The sequence below is a fragment of the Drosophila ficusphila genome, unplaced genomic scaffold (assembly GCF_018152265.1).
Source record: "Drosophila ficusphila isolate 14025-0441.05 unplaced genomic scaffold, ASM1815226v1 contig_791, whole genome shotgun sequence".
Lineage (NCBI taxonomy): Eukaryota > Metazoa > Arthropoda > Insecta > Diptera > Drosophilidae > Drosophila > Drosophila ficusphila.
In genome coordinates this window covers 16,324,242-16,344,349 of record NW_025064737.1, presented here as the reverse complement: position 1 = coordinate 16,344,349, position 20,108 = coordinate 16,324,242, and the positions used below count along the sequence as shown (strand labels likewise).

Below are 20,108 nucleotides of genomic sequence, written 5' to 3'. Positions count from 1 at the left end.
AACAAGGACAGGCAACGGCGAGGGGGGAGGGGCACCGGGAGGGGCTGGGCGCCCACAACACATCACATTTTGAGTGCAAGAACCAAGAACGCGGGAATGGCATGCAAATTAATTCGCTTAACTGAGCTTTTAAAGCCCCTCTTATTATATTCCGTTGTTTTTGTTTCGTTCTCTCCATTACCCTTTTGCATTGTTGGCATTTCTTGTGCATTTTTTCGCTCGCATTCATGAAATTTAAAGCCCACGGCATGTTCTCTTTCTCTTTCCCTCTTGCACTCGACTCGCACACTTTTGTTGCCATCTCGCTTAGCTTCCTCTGGTTCTGTTTTGGTGCCGTCCTCGCAAAACAGCTGATGCTCTCGCAACGTGCTCTCTCTTTCGCTCCGCACTTGAATTCCTTTCGAAATTCTTTCCAAAGGTTCGAGTCTGCGCTCGGAGTAAATACCGCCCATTTCCCGCTTGCATGACATTTCAAAAGTTGCCGGAGCTGCCAGCCCTTTCCCCCTAGTTTTTGGGGCTAAAAATAACTAGCTTACCTTTCCGAGCATAAAAATGTTATTCATTCGCATTCTAATATGTCAAAATGAAATTTTATCAAGGTCCTTGGCTTCAAGGGGTATCCTTTCAGAGTAAACTATTTCCTTTTTTATTTTTTAATAAGAATTGCATCTCGTCTGGTGGGCAAGTTCCGGTTTCCTTATTTTAATACGATTTCCAGCAAATCGCAGCGTTTTAGGTTAAATGCACTTTCGCATTGTGTGCAATGAAACAATGGAATTATGTTGCAACTTGCAACTGTCATGCGCAACATTTCTGCCATAATGATGGGGCCTGTGCCGATAATTAAATCAGGCAAGGACTGCCGTCGGGCAATGATTCCATATTAAGGTAAATTGCTTTGCTAATGGCGAAAAATAAATATCCATAAATCAATTAGTCCTCTATTTGCTTTCTTTGCCATTAAGATTCGGTTACATGCACAAAGGGACAATTACTTTGCAACAATGGATAAAAATTCACTTTGCGAAAACAAACTGAACTGAATTTATTGGCTAAATAAACATTGCAAATCCTGACTGTTTAGGAAAATTTTACAACCTGAAGGGACTATATTTTTATATTAAGCTAGATTATCTTGACTGAATCTTTGATATATTAAGATCTAGTTTATTTACCAAAGGTTGTAGTACAAAATGTAGTCTCCCTTATGTAGAACTCATTTTAAGAATAATCGTTTTTTAAACGGAAATTGACAAAGAAAAGGGTACACTTTTTAAGGAAAGGCGGGAGGAGAACAACGTAATATATTTTTAAAGTGCATAATCATTTCCATGACACGAGTATACCTTTTAATATGTTTTCAAATGACTTGGCTGAGATGACACATTCAGTTTCTAGCAACAATAAATATGCAGAGCACATCGCTTTGTATTTAAAGCACACTAGTTTGGTTTTTGTTGTGAGTGAGGAAAATGTAGCATTGTTTTTTTTGGGGGTTGATCCTGCAATGTTCTTTTAGGAAAACTTTCGAGGAACTTATGAATTAGTTTTATTGTTTCAAGTAATTGAGATAAAGCCATTCGCGTCTAGTGCGCCGAAAAGTTAAAAGCCGTCTGAGGAAACTTGATAATAGCATCCTTTTCAACTTTGTACGTGTCAAGAATTTTCTTTGGCAATATCATCAAAATAGACTAGGTGTTACTTACGTAACTTTTCATCTTCATAATTTGTCGCATTATTTAAAATTCACTATCCTTGTTATTTAAAAAGGGAAAAATCATTCTTCTCCTTGAGAGTAATTTTAGCAACTCAATTTAAGGACCACACTTAAGAAACAACTTAATTAACGTACATAAAGCACAACTTTGCGGGTCCATTTTTATTAAATTTGACGGCAGTTTGGGGACCTGCAAGTGGAATCGGCGACAATAACGAATTTACCATAATTAATTTTTGAGAGCGGCTTCCATAAAGGAAACGATTTTTTTTAATTGATGGCAGAAGTTGGATGTGTGAAATCATCCTTGGTTGGTCGTTGTCGTTATACAAAATATATTATTCGCTTTTAAAGCCAGAAAAATGTTTAATATTATATAGTTTTGATTGATAGGTTTTATTTTAAAACATGAAACTTTATTTCACATTCTGCAATCCACCTCGGTTTGAGTCTGCGCTAACACGTCATTACGATTGCTTGCGGTATAGTTTCGTTTGTTTATCAGTGCAGCTGACGTCGACGTCGGCAGAGGGAGAGAGTAGCAGAGGCGCTGCGTTGCTGTTTACAGGCAATGTTATGTTTATGTTAAGATTCAGTAGTCGCCGTTCAGGAATTTAACAGAAGCGGTTTTATTTCAATACACTTGCCGGCTCTCTCGTTCTGTTAATTTTGGGCGATTAACAGAGATTGAGCATGTAGTTAACATAAACAGATTGCTTTGAGCCTGTTAAGTGCAGCCGTTCGAACAAAAGTGGTTTGCTCGCAGAAAAACGGTTTCTGTTCGATTCAAATTTCAAACGCGACGGTTCACCCGAGAAAGAGAACGCTCAAGAAACTATGAGTTTGGCGCTACGCGAAGAATTCGAAATATTCAATCGTACAAGATATACAGCAATCGTAGCTCAAAGTTTTTTAAATTGAATCGCGCCGCATTTTGTTTTTCGTGCAATAACGGCAATCAAAGCCAATTGGAGAAGTAACGGAAATCTGGCCGGCGTACTTAATTCCGGTGCATGTGTGCGTTTTTCTGCATTTAATTCATCAATTTAAATTCCTGGCCCCACACATGTGTGCGTGCGTATGTGTGTCCGTCTGATTGTGCAAGTGTGTGAGCACAAATGCCGCCGCCAAAAATAATTTGATCATTTCGAGAAAATCTCACATCGGCTGTAACAACAACAAAAAAACCAAACACAACAGAAAAAACCCACTAAAATCGCTTTTTTCTAGCGGTTGATCCGAAAGGCTAGAAATTTCGCCAGAGTTTATTTTTGCTCCACAAGGGCAGGTGTACGGGGTGCTTGTAGAATTTTGACCGAAAACTGAATAACGGAAGTGGGGGAAAATCTGTTTATAGCTTTTCCACCACACGATAAAGTGTAGACTTTGCTCCGAAGACTGAAATACGGAAATAGAAGCGCGATATCGGAGCGAAAATTCCCCTGCTGAGATGTAGATTTCTAAAATAAAACTAAAACAAAAAAAATAGTGGAAATGCTGTAATGCGTGTAGACTTTTATGCTATATGAAACATGTGTAGACTTTTTCCGAAATCAGAAATCCAATGCCTTAGTCATTCAGAGACTAAAATCTTGAATTCCTCGTGATTTTTTTTGGCGCATTAAAAACGAAATAGAAACAGAATAAGAAAAACTAAAAGCAGATAAAAAAGCCCTATAAGTTTTAAACCAAATGTTCACCAGAAAAGTTAAAACAAATTCACATCAAATCGTTACGTTCGGTCTTAAGTTTTAAAACTGAAAAGTAGAAAAGCCAAAATCAAAGAATTAAATAACAAAAACTTCACTTGCGTCTCGATTGTGTTTAGTGTAGTTTCGAAACAGAAAAACCGAATTCCTGGGTTTAGCGTAGATTTTGAAAACAGAAAAGCAGAAAGAAAAACTAAAGTCCGAACGAACGGCGTTTGTTTTTCCACCGCTAATGAGCTTGGTGGCAAGTTATATATTCTGATTCGGTTTCTTGTTGGCCTACTAAAAGAAACTGGCCCACACGAACACTCGAACTCTCACACATACTCACGCACCATGTCTCAGGCGGCGAAAGGTTTCTCAACCGATCTGTTTCTCATGTCTCTTTCTGGCCCATTCTGGTTTTTTAGGTCTCCACCGCCGTCTACTCGTGGTCAAATCGAAAGCACCGTCATCGTTAGAGAGCGCAAAAAAACAACAACAAAAAACTAAGCAAAGCAAAAGCAAAAAGAAATAAAAAAAAAAGCTAACCGTATAAACAAAAGTACAATTCGTGGGTGTTTCGTGTGAAAAACTGGCGCTAAAATCCGCTATAAAAGGGCTAATTACAAAATTATAAATAACCGCTAAATTCGAATAAAAGAAACTAACACAGAATGAGTTCTAACCGAAGGAGACGAGGCAGCTTTTCCGGCGCAAGGAGCGTCGGTGTGAAGGAAAAATTCAGTGCAACTGCGCCAGCAGCAGCTGCAATTCCACAATCCAAAGAGCAACTTTCTCTGCCGGCCGATGAGGATTTACTGGAAATGCCACGCATATGCCGCTGCTGTTGCAAACGGGATTTGGAATTACTCGGCTTATTCGAGGCAAGCCAACCGACTTTGGCCGACACATCAGTGGCAGTGGCAGGAGCAGCATCACAAGCAACAATATCATCATCAGCATCGAACAAATCATCGGGAACATCAGCAAAAACATGTGCGACAGAAACTCCAGGGACATCAACATTGTCTGCAAATCCCGTAAATCCCGGGTCTATGGCAACATCATCTCCAGCAGCAGCAGAAGAAGAAGCAGCAGCAGAAGCAGTAGCAGCCACATCGTCCGCATTGCTGACCACACCCACTCCCATGAGGAGCCGCACCACACTTACCACCACCACCACCATCACCACCTCCAACAGCAGCAACAACAGCAACAGCAACAACCCAAACACCACACCCAAATATCCTCGTGGGCGAAGCAGCGATAATGCCGTCGACTACACACTCAGTGGGACTCACAGCAGCATGGACATTGTCCTCGAGGAGATGACCATTTGGATGCTCAATGTAAGTAACACGCTCACTCACTCACTCAGTCACTCATACACACACTTATACATATATAGTAGATGCTTACATGCTCACATGCTCACTCATGTCCTTATAGACCAAGCCACCCACCCACCTAATCAAGTCCTCTTCAGAGCATATCGGAAAGTTTCTATGGGTTGTCTTTAATTTTTAATGTGATTTATTCCTATGAACACCACGCGTGCACACGCACTCGGAAAAAAAAGAAAATAATTTAAGTAGCCGGCTCGCAATGAGATAAACTAATAAAAGCCACACATGTAGCCACAAAGTTGAACCAATCAAGTGGTTTACCCTTTTTGCAGCCTGCCCTGCAGCCTGATGCAAAAGTTCTATAAATAGGAAATGAATATTTCCTTCTATTAATAGGAAATGTCAGTGAAATCTCTGAAAACTTTGACATCGGTCGGTTGGGCAATGTGTCGTTCAAGAGCTTCCGTTCATAGCAGTCTGGTTTTATTATTTGATTGTGTTTGAATATGCTTAAAATGTATTTGAAATTCTTTTACATTAGTATTTGATTATGGCTTGGAATAATAATTTTGTTAGTATTTTGTAAGGCGTTTTATTTTATTTTGTCTTTCATTCTATGGAATGTTTCCAACTCAGTTTGTTTTTGACTTACGTTCGTACAAATTCTTGGTTAGTTAATTTGATTATATTACGAGCTTTCAGAACAACAAGATTAAATAATACCTATTCCTCTTAGACCAATAATTAAAAACACGTTTAGTGCTTACGACTAATTAAATTTATTCTATTCCCTCGCTAGCTGGTCTACAAACCTGACTTTTTTGCGTGTAAATTCCCCAGACATTTTCGAGTCCCTCATCTGACTCACTATCCCAAGAATGGGAAGAACATAGTTGTACTCTGTACTTTAGTACACTGACATGCCTCTGTTACTCCTTTGTCTTCTGGGCTCCCTCATATGTTATTTTCCCTAATGCAGGCAAATAAATTAAATTGTCTGGCCATTCGCAACAGCCAAAAGTAAATAAATAAGGCCTTATTTATAATGCCGCAGAAGGGTTTTAAACGTTTCCCCATGCAATTTGCTACCCGGCGATATGGTAATATCAATTTTGGAGCAGAGGCAAAGTCCCCATCCAGACCATTACATATACATATGTATATGGAGGTATTTATATACGTAAAGAAGGCAGAAGATAATCCATTATCTTATCGCCAACACGTTTCGGTTTTTCATTTTATTGACTCTAATTCCACTTCATTTTTCGGGTTTTATGAGTGCTGCATTAAGATAGCGCTGGTTCCAATTATTTATTTGATTCATCTAACTCGTATTTTGTTGTTGTCACAACGGAACTTTGCTCGCCGGCTGACCTTTTTGTTCAACGACTGTCAAATTTTATGACTGAATGGAAATGCGATTCATAATCACTGCCTGCCTACCCAAAAAAGGTCATCGGAACATTCATAAAAGAAAGTATTGAGTTTTGAATTGCATTCTGCGAGTCACGTATAAATACAGCCTTCCTTTTTTCCATTCATTAGCTCCTTCTTGATTTTGTGAAGAGAAAGCTGTGAGAAAAAATCGTCACATTCTCGTATTCCATATTTCATTGTATTTCATTTATACCAGCTCTTATCGTTGGTAAATCATGGTTTCTTCTTCTTTTATCACTGAAAAAATCTGTATAATTGTTGTTTTTTTTTCCTTTTTTTATCGTCTCCGACTGAGCTCATACCGCCCTAATCAAAAGCCAAACAATTTGTTTGCTTTTCAGATTGCAAACTCTACCTGCTAGCTGCTTCACCTGAATGCGAACAGTTTCTGTGTGGTGTTTCTCTAAAGATTAGTGATACCACGTTGGATATTTGATATTTTAAGGGTATACCGAGTTTATACTAATTTAGTTTCCTTCGTCCAGCAAATATTGTTGTTGCCTATTTGCTATTCCTCACTTTATGCCACATTGCGTGCCACACTGCCAAGCTGTAAGCCAAGTTTGCATGTGTGCACGGCTCCAGGGCCCCATAAACCTTCAACGAATCCGGGTGGAGCCCTTTGTTTCTGGGCCACCTAAAAGAGGGGAAGGGAAAGGGAAAAGGAAGGGGTTGGGGATGGAGTTCCTACCTGGACTTGGCTAAAATCTTGGCTTAATGGCGGCGTGGCTCTAATTGCCAAGAGTGGCCAACGTCAACGTTACTTTCTGGCCAATTATACGGCACCCGCTATTTTTCTTTTGGCCCATTGAGGGGCAAGCCGTCAGCAGTGCACAGCCAAGAAGCCAAGAATCCAAGTATCGAAACAGCAACAACAACAACAACAACAAGAAACAGCAACAACAAACAGCAGCAGCAGCAGCAGCAGCACCTCTGACTTCCAATGCGGCTTTTTCTGCTCCCCTACTCATTACCAATAAAAGTCGCATGGGGAAACTGGTTTTTTATTTTCGAGCCTTTGGGGCCGAGTCGAGTGTTGTGTGTGTGTTGAGTTGGTTTGGCTGCTGGTGTTGTTGTTGTGCTATTCGCTGGGGGAACTACTATAGTTGCCGGCGGTGGTGACCGTTGATTCTCAAGGTGTTGCATGAAAAACACTCTGACCTTAAATCACTGCCGTCTTGAAACTGAAAACTGAAACTCGAACTCGGATTCGGAATAGGAATCGGAATCGGAATCGGAATCGAACTCGCCGCTCCGTTCCGTTCATTATACAATTTAACCGGCAATCATACACATTTATTCAGCCGTGTATTCATTATTGTTCCCCAAAGCGAAATGATAAACCAGATTTCGGTTGGAGTTAAGAATTCAAATGCGTACTTGAGGGCTTGGGGGCGGCGTCTTCTGAATATATCTTAATGACCCTTTTTTTTTGGCTGGCATTATGAAAGTGCAAGAATAACACGTAATAAGGTTACATACAAAATAAACCCGGTAAACAAAACAAAAACAAAAACAGGTAGTGTGTAAAAAAAATCTTAACGATATGGAACGTTGGCACGCCACAAAAAAGCGGATTTATGATCTTGCATTTAAATTGCTTTCTTGATTTGCTTTTAATTGAGAGAGCCGCTTCACAAAAGAATTTCTTGAGTGTAAACACCGAGAGTGTAGTATGATAATTTTTGAGGCGGCTTCCGGGACTCCAGCTTTGCCTGCCAATTGAAAGGCTAAACAAAGCGAAAGACTTTCGTTTTTTGCATGGCAAACTTTCTTTTGCAACTGAGACGCCCATAAAAAGTTCACTCTCGTTCGTTAGTCGCCGCATTCATGGCCTGGCCTGGCACTTACTCTTTGCTCCTCGCACAAGTCTTAATCATCAATGGAGTCGTGACAGGGGCCAGCGATTAAGCCACCAGTCGGATTAATTGCCGGACAAATCTCTCATTAGGCCGCCAGGCAATTACCCGGCTTTTACGACACCCATATAAACCGAACAACACATGATATATATAATATACTCGTATATTTGTATACAATGCCGTTAAAAATACAGGGCAATCAATCAGAAAGTGTGTAGATTATCTATGGACAGAGGCAATTAGATAGAACTATCTATCTATCTATCGGTTACCTTAACTAAGTGCATATATGCATACTTGACGATGACATAAGTCATCATGCAGGCCTTTATCAATACGGTTAACCTTATCATTATTTAATGAAGTGAACAGTATTATTATCATTTATATCATCGCATTTCCGACCGATTGTCTCCGGCCATTTAAAAGCACCTTCAATTGACGTTGATGATGATTACACGCATATCATTCGACAGCGACTAAAACGTAAAGCTCGAGCTTATTTATGTGCCAGGGTCGGTAACAATTCCCCGAAATCAGGAATCGGAGAAGGCCACTGTGAGCGAGAGGTGTAAAAAGTAGTTTCTCAAAAAACTGATCCTTCCCGGCGATCTTGGAGATAAATGCGATGAGAAGCAAGAGACAGAAAACATTTAAATTTAATTACCCAGCAGACGGGCCTATAAGTATACATATTTCCCACTCGGCGGCGGTGAAAGTTTCTCCTTGAATTAAATGATTTCTTTTTGTTTGCCTCTTCATTTTTTATATTTTTTTGTAATCTTCGAACGAAAATGAATGGCGAGAGGGTACTTTTCGTATCGCCATGTGGTTCAAGTTTAAAATTGTGGGGCAGCAGATTAGCTTTGTGTATTCGGCTGTGGCCACCTTATCTACTTCTCTAAACATTCTGTTGACTTGACAACCATATAAACAAGCTTCCAATGTATGACGAAAAATAAACGGAAAACAAATACGATTTTGCAGCGAGGTTTGAGGGTGTTTGTTTATTTTATTTCATTTCGTATGGCCAACCAATTATGAAAGTTATTTATATGTCTGTCTGTCGGTCTGTCTGCTGGTTTTTCGCCAGCAGAGACCCAGTTTGTAAACTAGGATTTGGCAACATTGTATTTGTTGCAATTTTATTGGACTCTTTAGCCCAGCCAGTTAGTCATTCGTTCAGTCAGTCAGTAAGTCAGTTAGTCAGTTGCCACCTTATTAAATATGAATACCAATCCGCTACCGCATTTGAATTGGGGCTCGTAACGTGTCGTATAAATTAACAAGCCATCAAACAAAATAAAACAAGCGTGGCAGCCAATCGATTGAGATGAAATCAAATCAAAACAAAACTAAACAAAACAATATATTCCCTTGCGTCACATATACACTATATAGTATTTCATGTGCCTGACCTCTTTTGAGGAACTAGCAAAAACGACGTCGTCTATGTCGACTATTTAAATGTTTTAGACGAACGATCGCGAGATAGTCAATTAAAGCAATGACAGGGACGGGGGCACTAATCGCGGCTAATTCGATTTAAAACATTCCGTTTCAAAGGTCATTTCTCTTTCATAAGTTGTAATTAAATTCATGATCATACTTTTATCTGGGGTAATTAGCGTTCGCTTTAAATAATGCATATATGGATATCAATGGATATCCGCTTTTATGCAATATTTGATTTGATTTGATGCAGGCGTTATGGCGTTGGTTCTTATGGCTGATTGTTTATTGTAAATTCATTTCTGTTACGTCTAAGTGAACCGACCTGCTTATTACGTGTCCAATTATCATGACTAAGTTACTGCCAATCTCAGATCGGTAAATACCAATTTCGAAACGATCATTGTCGTCGACCGATTTGATTATTGGACTGCGGGGGCTTATCACTAACAAGGTTTTCCCCCCAACAAATTACCAATCAACACACACCGCACATAACACACAGCACACCCAAGTGACACGCACCAAATGGGAACCTTTAGTCAATGAACTTTTTGTATTTGGGCACTGGTTCAATTAATCAAAACGAATAACAATGGAAATCACGTCCTGGGAAACTATAAAGTGGGGGTGGTGTGCTGGACAAAAGGAATACAAAGCGTAGCATTTATCAGGGGGTTGTTTAGATCTGTTTTCATAAAGAAATTTTGAACGGTTCAATTAGGTGGCAGAAGTGTAAACACACACGCACACCCACCATTCACACACACACTCGCACTCAATCGGAACAATTGTGCTGCTGTGCTGCTGATCTGATCCCAAGTGCTGTTTCCTTGATAAATATCCGTGATGGTCGGGGGAGTTTTTATTATATTTATGGCAGTGCGTTGAGTGTGGCTGAGCGATGGCCCAGGTACGTGGTGGCCTCCAATGAAATCTGCCTGCTTGCCTGCCGCCTGCCTGCCACATTCTCCACGGTTCGCACCACGCCCCCGCCCCCCGTAACACCATCACCCCTTAACCCCTACTCCTCCTTCTCCTCCTCATCCTCTCCAGAATTCGGGTTCTCCGGGCTTGGGTTTCTGGAATGTCAAAGCCACAAACCCTAAATGAAACGAGACGGAATGAAGCGTACCGCATGCAGACGTGCATTTTTATTTATTCTTGCTATTTGCCGGACTCACAGTGGCCGACCGACCGACCGACCCACCGACCATCACCCTCGCTTTCCCACTTTCCCGCTTTTCGATTGGAATTCGATTTGCCGGGGCTTTGTTTTCCCTCCTGTCGCTCACCTTTGATTGCCGGTTTCTGGTGTTAAAAGCCTACGGTGCCGGGTTTTAAATTCTAAACAAACATCAGTTGTTGGTCGGGGCGAACGTCTCCCCGTAAATCCCAACCCTGTTTTCATTATTACTTTTGGATTTTCGCACAGTATTATTTTGCAATAAGTAGCCGTTGCTTTTGCTTTTGCAGCCGTTTTGTTTTTGTTACTTTTGCTGCAGAATTTCGAGTAATGCGGGCGCGTAGAGTTCATAAAATATTATTTTATTAACCCATTTTCCACGGTATGATTACCACCCCGCCACCTAACCCCCTTCCATCCAGCGATCCATATCGAACCTGGCGCCCAAAGCATTTTGTCGTCAGCAGGGCATTTTCGTTTGGATTTTTCTTTTTGACTTGTCGTAATTGTTGCCGAGTCATAAAATGCAACGGGCTTAGGTATTTGTATTTCTTTGTTTCTTACACTCGAACAATAATTTCATGCAGATTTTAATGGTCCCCTGCATATAGCAATAAAAAACACAAGCAGCTGGATTTATATATATATATATATATACATGTAGGAAGAAGACGAAGACGCTAAAGGAGAAAGTCGGCGACAAAGTTAAAAACGTTCCTCTGGCGTCATTGGGATTATTTCTTCATCGCGGGTTTTCTTTCACTTAATCCCGCGACTACAACTCAGTGATTTTCGTTTACTTTAAAACATTGTGCAACCCCCCGAAAGTTGCGATAAGAAGCTAAGGGAGGTTTTAATTACACTTAAGGACTTCCAGAAGTCACACATTTAATTCCGCTCCATTCATTCAAATATTAAATGTTTCGCTTCTGAATGAGTTGACTTGCCTGCCTTCGGTGATTGTGAAATCGGTATGAAATGCTTTGTAATTCCGTTCAGTGTACGCTGTGTGTTCAGCGGTACCTTTCCGCCGCTGAATGAATTAGTTTCCCACGTGGTGACTACTACTTCTATGTCGTTGGCCTGTCCGTTCACTTATTCGCTCGCTGGCATTTTCTGCCTCGATTTTTTGATTCAGTTTCTGTTTCTGTTTCTATTTAGTTTCTGTTTAGTTTCTGTTTGCTGTTTGCTGTTTCTATTGCTGATTCTACTGCTGTTTCTGTTTCTGTTGCTGTTTCGGTCTGAAAGTGTTTGGTCTCTTGGTCTGCTGTTGTGAATTGCGGGCGCTGCTATTGCTGGGCCATTGGCCATTGCTAAGTTCGGATCCGGATTCCGGATCGCGCAGCGGGTTTTCTTCGACTTGAATTGGCCAAGTAACCCGCTGCTTGCTAAGCTCTCGACCCGCCGATTCTCTTTGACTCGAGGCCGATTTCCGGAAATTTCCATGCACTTTTGTTGGTTGGTTGGTTGTCGTTGTCGGTTCCTTAGGAAATTGGGGTTTGTGTGTAATTGAATTTCCCATTGATTTCGGCTTATTTTTTAAGAGAGGTCATTGTTTCTCAAGTGGCGGAAATGCACTCGGGGATCAATCAACTGGAAAATGCATAACCAACTTACTTGCCAGCTTATATTCGCCAAGGGATCATTTTAAGGGGGTTTCATTTGCGCACGCAGCATGTAAATAACTCAATGCCCTCTTGATAATATTGAACTTTGCAGGAAGTCTGCGTATGACTTTGGCTTTTTTTCTTTTTTTTTTTTTTTTTTTTTTTTTAATTTTATTTTACTCCCGAGATAATAAACCAGCACACAAGTTCCACTCGACTGAATATCTGCTCTATTTACTCGAGTTCCGAAGGTTAACTTGAACGATTTTGTTTCTTTTTTTGTTCGTTTTTGGTGAAGTATGTATGTCGATTAAAGATTTGGCCAATTCATTAACACGATTAAAGTGGTAGTAGGGCGTTTGAAACAGTTATAGTGGTGTTTCTTGGATTTACAACTCAATCAATTTGTTGCCAGGGCATTCCGAATTCGACACACCTTCCATATCGGTTTCCCCAATTCGCTGTGTGTGCGTTTGTGTGTGTGTGTGTGTGTATTTTACCTCCCCTCTATAATGATGGTTTTTTATTTTTCATCTTTGTTGTGGCTGGTTTTTAGCCGGTTTACAAGCTACACGTTTACTTTGTTCGTATTGTGTACGTAACTTTGAAATTTTTGTTGCCATAGTTTGGCGGACTTTTTTTTTTTTTTTTTTTTTACATTTTCTTCTTCTGTTTTTTTTTTCTTTTTGCATTTTCTGCGCTCTGTTTGACTTTTACTTTTCATTTGCCACCGCGAAGAGCTCAAAGTAATAGTGGATTTTTTTTTCTGTTTGTTTGCAACCGCCTTCCGTTCATAATAGTATAACTACTCACATTTCCGCCACTATATCTGGATTTGCTCCGCTTGTTTATGTTTGAATTAAAGTGGGAAAGCACAAAGTGAATTATTATCAGGGCCGACTGTTTGGCGATTTTCTTTTTATTAATTCGGCACGGGAAAGGCTGAACAATGGGTTGAGGTTCAAATTCCACCCACTGGGAGATTGTAATTACCCTCGATTAATGACACCCGCTGATCTCACCAATGTCTGCAAAAGAGAAATTGCACTAAGATTATACTATGTACTGTGTGTGTATATAGTGAAACCCACTAACTGAGCGGCCTAATCCAATGTACTACGTCTCAGCGAACCGTTAACATTGCCATAATCTTAATTAATTTGTTATGGCCAGGCATATAAAAATCAGACGTCCAACAACTCACTCCCCCGATTCGAGTGACCTCACTAAAACAGCTGGAGGCAAAGGCCAAAATAAAGGTGGCTAATTACATAACATGCCGGTAACAACACCACATCGGTTAATTGAAATTAGAAACCTCTATGTTTTTTTTTTCGGCAAGTTTTACGGCAGTTTAATTGGCCAATTGCATGTGCTTGCTCCCATTTTTCCTTAGCCTTTAATTTCCCGCTAAAATTGTATACGATTGTACAGAAATTGCATTTTCGCATTCGAATTTTGTAATCCAGTTAATTGTTTTATGGTGTATTTCTCAAACTATATCGATTTGCACTGCTGGATTATTTTGTTGTGCCAACAAATGGCGCATTGTATAATGTGTACACATTTTTACTGCTTTATATTGGTTATCTTATGCACAAAATACACTTCCTTTGTGGACTTCCATGTTTTATCACATTTCAAAAAGAATGTCGCAAAAATTCCTTGGAATTTATAAATTTATTCTTATTTATTCGAATCGTAATAAAATTAAGAACAAAATATAATGTTATTACTGTGCACTTGGGAAAAAAACAATGATACTTCTAATTACTAAAAGCTGTATATGTATATGAAAGAGATCCAATTTCCGGCACTTCCATTAGGCAAATAAATTCTTATCCCATGGATTTTTGCATAATATTATGCGTGCCTCGTTGTCTCTGCGGGAATAAATTTTAAGCCGCATTTATAAGCGATGACGATGGCGTGATAGCAAAGTGCGAGTTGCGAATTGAATTCCATTTTTCGGTGGCATTTATTGTTGTACGGTAATCTGATTTAAGATTCGTGCCAGAAAATGTAAGCCGCATTGTAGACTGTTTCCGTCTGGTGTCCGGAGCTCCCAGCTCCCAACTCTCGAATCCCGAATCCCGGACCACCGAACGATGAGTCTCTCCCATTTCGAGGCCCACAAAAGAAGTGCAATTGTGCGTTTTGGGGGCTTCACTGATGCGGAAGCGTTGTGTGTTCAACTGCGGTTACTCCGCATCCGAATCCGCATTCGCATTTCGCATTGCCCGCCCGCACCACTCAACCACTACCCACTTCCCATCCACTTCCCATCACTTCCCCGCTTGCCCCTTCGCTTTTGGATTACATGGGCGGATCCCCGGGAAAAGCATTGCAGAGAGGAGGAGGAGGTGGAGGAGGGAGGGTATTCTCCCTTCAAGTGCTTCTTATGGTTCAACAATTTCCACTTCACATTCACTTTGGATCACGTTTTTCTTCTCTGGTGGTAATCTCTTTTTTATGGGCAACATGTCAATTGCTAATCAGTATGTGATTGCCGAGTGGAAAATCAATGGTGGCCGAAAAAGTGGTGGAATAAATGTTTGGCTAAGTGAAGTGCCCACCTTTTTAATTTGGTGGTGGAATCTATCATTAATTTAGTTACTTATTGGGAGTCAATGAATACGATTAGTTAGTTGTTCGGCTTAAGGGTCCAATCAGTTCCACTTCATTTAATTTAATTTAGGGCTGGACAGATATCGCGATCAAATCGAATTCATTCTAATTTTTAAAGTTAACGCGTACAACGTGACTGTGATATTACTTGAGACCTCAGATTAACGAGTAAAGATCAGGGAATATCATACTAAATACAGAACAAACATTGTCATAATTTAGATAAAGTGTCAGTTTTGTTTGCTCTCATTTAGTCATTTAGACCTTTTAAAATTGTTGGTAATTGTTGTGCTAAGAAAAGAGCGACGAATAAGTGGAACAAAATACAGAATATTTCTGGTCAGTGAATGGAACCGAAAACCGCAAACAGATGAAGATCAGGCCAACAAAATTAATTTACACCGTGCTTGTTGAGTATGACGACGAGCTAGATTCCTGTCATGAAGTTGATAAGAAAATTGCACAATGCAACAATTAACGTGGCTAAAAACACTCGTTTTGGCTGCGACTGGAGTGAAAGGAAGTCAGTTTAGGCCAGGCTTGGCTGGCTTTGTGATTTAATAAACTAAGAAAAAGACATAGTTCCGCTTTGGTAAGCTGCTCGCCAAAAGACAATTTCTGCTCGGCAGGTTTATAACTTTATTAGCGGCGCGTTGATCTCAGACTTCCTGCTCAGTGTACTGCTGGCCATAAAACCAAACGGCGAGCAGCTGTTTTCAATTTACAGCCACTTTTTGGGCGGAGCGAAAAATAAAAAAAAAACCGAAAACAGTAAACTGATGGATATCTCTGTTTGCATACAAGTTTTAATGGGTTTCGTGTGGCACAAAACTTCACGGCAGCCAGAGTGTTATAATTTCCACAGCGATCGGCAAGGAGAAAAGGAAAACAATGGCTGGCAATGGGGATCGTCCCATGGAGAAAGTAATGCCGAAGAACTGCGATGTTAATGATTTTATGAAAACGAAATATTTTTCTTTCTCTCCTTCTGTCTATATGCCTCTCTTGAATTTCTTCTTTTCCACCGAAAACTTTTGGACTGACAAGAGCAACTAAGTTGGTGGTTTATTGAACTCGCAACTGGTCAAGCAGCATGAAAGCCATGTCAACACGATCAGTGGGTTGTCTGCTAACGGTCAAAACTTGTGAATCAATGAAGACGATCACGACAACGACAACGACAACTACAAAGACGACGATGATGATGATGATGAAGAACTCACTTGGACAGCCAACAAACCAAGAAATCAGAAATAAAAATAAAACAGAATGCTCTTAAACTCATCTCCATAATGCTAATGACGTTACCAACATCGCGTCGTGGATTCCGCGGCGTCATCGTTTCGCTTAATTCCAGACCATAAAATATGCTTGTCCACAGCAAAACACTCCTCCCACAAAAAAGAAAAAAAAAAGAATAAAACTACAGCAAACAGAAACAAAACTCGTGCTAAGGTCATTGCCGATTCCGAGTTTATTCTGTATTCAACCAGAAAAGCAACCGGGCAACCTCCAAGAAAAGAAGCCTTTTCTTGTTAAGAAAAAAAAAAAGAAAAAAACACGTTAAAAGGAGGAGAATGCCGATGTGTATCTGACTTGATGACTTTATTCTCTCGATTCTCTTGCTCCTTCTTCTCGCTGTTAATTCTGTTTGCCTTTCGATCCCCAATTCTATATGTATCGCTGGGTTTATTTATATACGATACAAAACTTAAACTCAGTGTCCCAGACACTTTCACTATGCTCTTCACGAGCCGCTAAAAAGTCTGTCATTTTTTGGATAGTATAGCATCTTTTTTTCAAAATCTGAACACCGCGCTAATTTCAAATCAAACGGAAATGTTTCGAAAATGTTGTCTCATTCCCCCAAACAACTGAGAAATGCCGTAAAATGCGAGCAATTGTTGGATTTATGACGCGACGTCATGCTCTTAAAATGTTTCGGTCATTTTGTGTGGGCGCGCCCCTCGAATAATTGTTTATTTGGGATTCTTCTGCTTCCTTGGCCTTCTCCTTCTAGATTCTAGAGAAGATACGGCTAGCTGCCTTCTATTTCAAATATTCCGAAATACCAAAGGTTAAAAATACAAATTCATTTCGAAAGGCGAAACGAAACCAACGGGAGGGAAATCGCAGCTATTTGGATGTGGGCCATTTGGTATGCAAAGTGTTTAATCATCATTTTAGCGCGGTTTTTTCGCGCATTTTTCGCACAGCTGCCCATGTGAGAGACTTGTGAGAGTCTTCGGGGTTAAGACAACCGAGAAAGGTGTAAAATGGTCTTTGTCACACAGTTGGCCTTATGTCAATGTTGGTCCTTAGCACGTTACGTTCGATTCTCGCACATCGCTAATTAGGAGGAGGTGAAAATTCCCTGAAAAGCAAACGTAAATCAACCAAAACAATCAGTTCGAATGGCTATTAATGTACTTAACGAGTAATTTGTTAGTTTTTTATAGTGTGAAATGTGGCATGATAGCTTATTTTTCCTGACTGATACTGGGTAAATATATACCATGCCCATGCACAGCTTAAAAGTGATATTTTAGCATGCCATTGATGAATTACAAAAGGAAAAATATGCAACGTTATGTCGTTGGCGTTTAGTTTATCGCATTAAATTGGATTAAAAATATCAAAGCGTAAAGCATTCATTCAGCCAATTCTATACAGTTTCCTTGTGCGGAGAAAGCCAACCAAAGAGGTAAAGTTTTTGTATACAAACTTTATCAGACAGCCAGCCGGCCGGTCGGTAGCTCCACACTGTAAAATGTAAATATCCCTTTTGAAATTTTAATGATATAATACCCCGAGAGAGGCTAACCAAAATAAGCTTACTAACTAACTGAAAAGTGACAAACTCTCGAACTTTCGTATATTCGTATATATTCGTATTTAAATATTTTATTACCATTATCGCATTTCTGCCTGGAATGGTCGAAACAAAAACTTTTACACAATTAAATTAAATGGTTTTTCGGCGCGCTGCGAAGGAATTTGAAAACAAATTAGGGGATTTTCTCGGTTGGGTTGTGTGTTATTCGCATTATAACATCTTTGCCAACACTCTTACGCTCGAATTAACTTAATTTTCTTCAGCTCTAGGGTAGTTTTCGAGGTCTCTCGCTGCTGGGGAACCTTTTGCTGTCTGCCTGCCACTAAAAGCATACGTACATACATATATACACAATGGCAAATCCGCGCTGTCATATGGGGAGTCCCTTTGCGAAAACGTTAAGCCCCTAGAAAGCAACACAAATTGCAGGTGACAGGCCGCAAAAAGTGGGCGGATAATGTGTGCATCATCCCCTTGGTCCTGCAATTTTCTCTTTATGGCTTTTCGAGAAAATCCAACTTAATGAGTGCGTGTGCATCCTCTTTTTTTCTGTGCGTTCCTTCTTTTATTTTTTTTTGCTCCCTGTCTGCCGGTTTATTTGTTTAATTAATTTGGGCTCCCGGCCAAATTCATAATATATTTAGAAAACCAGCGCAAAGAGGCAACCAAAAACCAAAACCAAATCAAACCAAAAACAAAACACAACAATGGTTCTCTCAAGAGAGCGCCGGGCAAAACAAAAACTTCTATAAATAAACAAACAAAAGTGATATACGTGTCAAGAAGGCTATAATTAAGAAATGATTGATACGAGCAACGTGGCATAAATTCAAAATATATGTGAATTTTCGAATATTTTAACGTTACCACGGGGATGGTGCCCATTATTATCGGACTGAGTCAGAAAATAGAAGAATACGCGACATATACTATATATATGTTTATCTTTCGGAAGACCTTGTTGGTATGAACACAATCATATATTTCTTTGATGTTTAGTTTGACTAAATTGGAAACTGTCGTGCATATTTGCATAAGATTCTGTTCGGTTAGGAATCCGGTTTTTGCACTTGAGTCGCTCGTTTCCGAAGGTTTCTCAACGCAAATACTGCGTTCGATAATTTATTTCATTGGTTATTGAATTTGCAGACAGAGATTTTTAGCTTAGTTTATGGCATATATATTTCCCATGCATAAATTAAGTGCGGTTTGGCTTAAAGCCAATTAGCTATGCTGACATAACTTATTGTGCACCTGAAGTGAGTTTCCGTTTATGCCCTTAGCGATATAAAAGCCACCTGATTTGAACCTACTTTCAAGGAATTCAAACGCTTTTTGTCACTCCGCATGTATGCAAATTTCTTTTATTCTCTTGCACACAAAAGCGAAAATAATGCAAGAGATTCCGGCAATCTAGTGACCGGACCACTCAAGTGTATTATAAAAGCTTATAAAATGTGCTTCACGCCCGGAGCAAAAAAAAAAAAAATGAGAATGAGAAAAAAATTTATATATGAATTTAAGTGGTCGTGTGAGGTTGAAGGCACATAAACACATAAAACCGCTATGATGTGTGACAAGAGAGCCCAACTGGTTGCTATTTTTTTTTTTTTCTGCTGTTTTGCCCATGTTGTGCTGCCCGAAGTAATCAACTACGCAAATAAGGCCAGAACGACCAGCTGGTCGCAATAAGCAACACCAGCAGCCCGGCTCAACATCCGCATCCACATCCGCAGAGTAATGAGGGGAGTAATCAACCCTCGAGCAAAAGTCAGCAACACTTAACGCCTTTTGATTGTTTAATTTCTCAAATTGTTTTATGGATTTATCCCCGTGGCCTGCCCATCCTGCCCGTTTATCCTCCGTCCTGCCAGTCCTTCCATCTGTCCGGGACACACGCCAATGAAAAATTAATACCAAGTGGGGTGACGGCGGCAGTGGCGGTGGTCCTGGTTCTGTTCCTGGCCAAAAAGGACTTGGAATCAACCAGGAGGACAACATCAAAAGCGGAGGGCTTCATTTTTCACCGCTTTTGACATTTTGCAGCCACCAAAAGAGCAGCAACAACAATAACACGAACAACAACAGCAATAATAATAAGAACAACATGAACAACAAGTAGACGTCGACGGGAGCGCCAGAAACAATCAGCCAACCAAAGAGCAGCAACCCAAACCAAACCAAACGATACGAAACCAACAACCGACAGGCAGCAGGCGGCGGTGCGCCCCGTGCAAAGGGGAATCCTGAATCCTGGGTGAGATCCACGGGGATCTGCGTACGGGGATGCTAATCCCCCACTGACATACCCGCCGGATCCGGCGGACCAAACAGACCAGCAGCAGG

General features: G+C 40.3%; 1 protein-coding gene across 1 annotated transcript in view; it reads left to right on the top strand.

The window, feature by feature from the left end:
* Window positions 1-2,482: 2,482 nt before the first annotated feature.
* Window positions 2,483-20,108, top strand: part of LOC108092013 (protein split ends) — a 33,679-nt gene continuing 16,053 nt past the window's right edge. Inside the window, 1 exon segment of the mRNA XM_043209087.1 lies at window positions 2,483-4,757. Within this exon segment, the coding sequence (XP_043065022.1) occupies window positions 4,083-4,757 (675 nt within the window). The 5' untranslated portion in view covers window positions 2,483-4,082.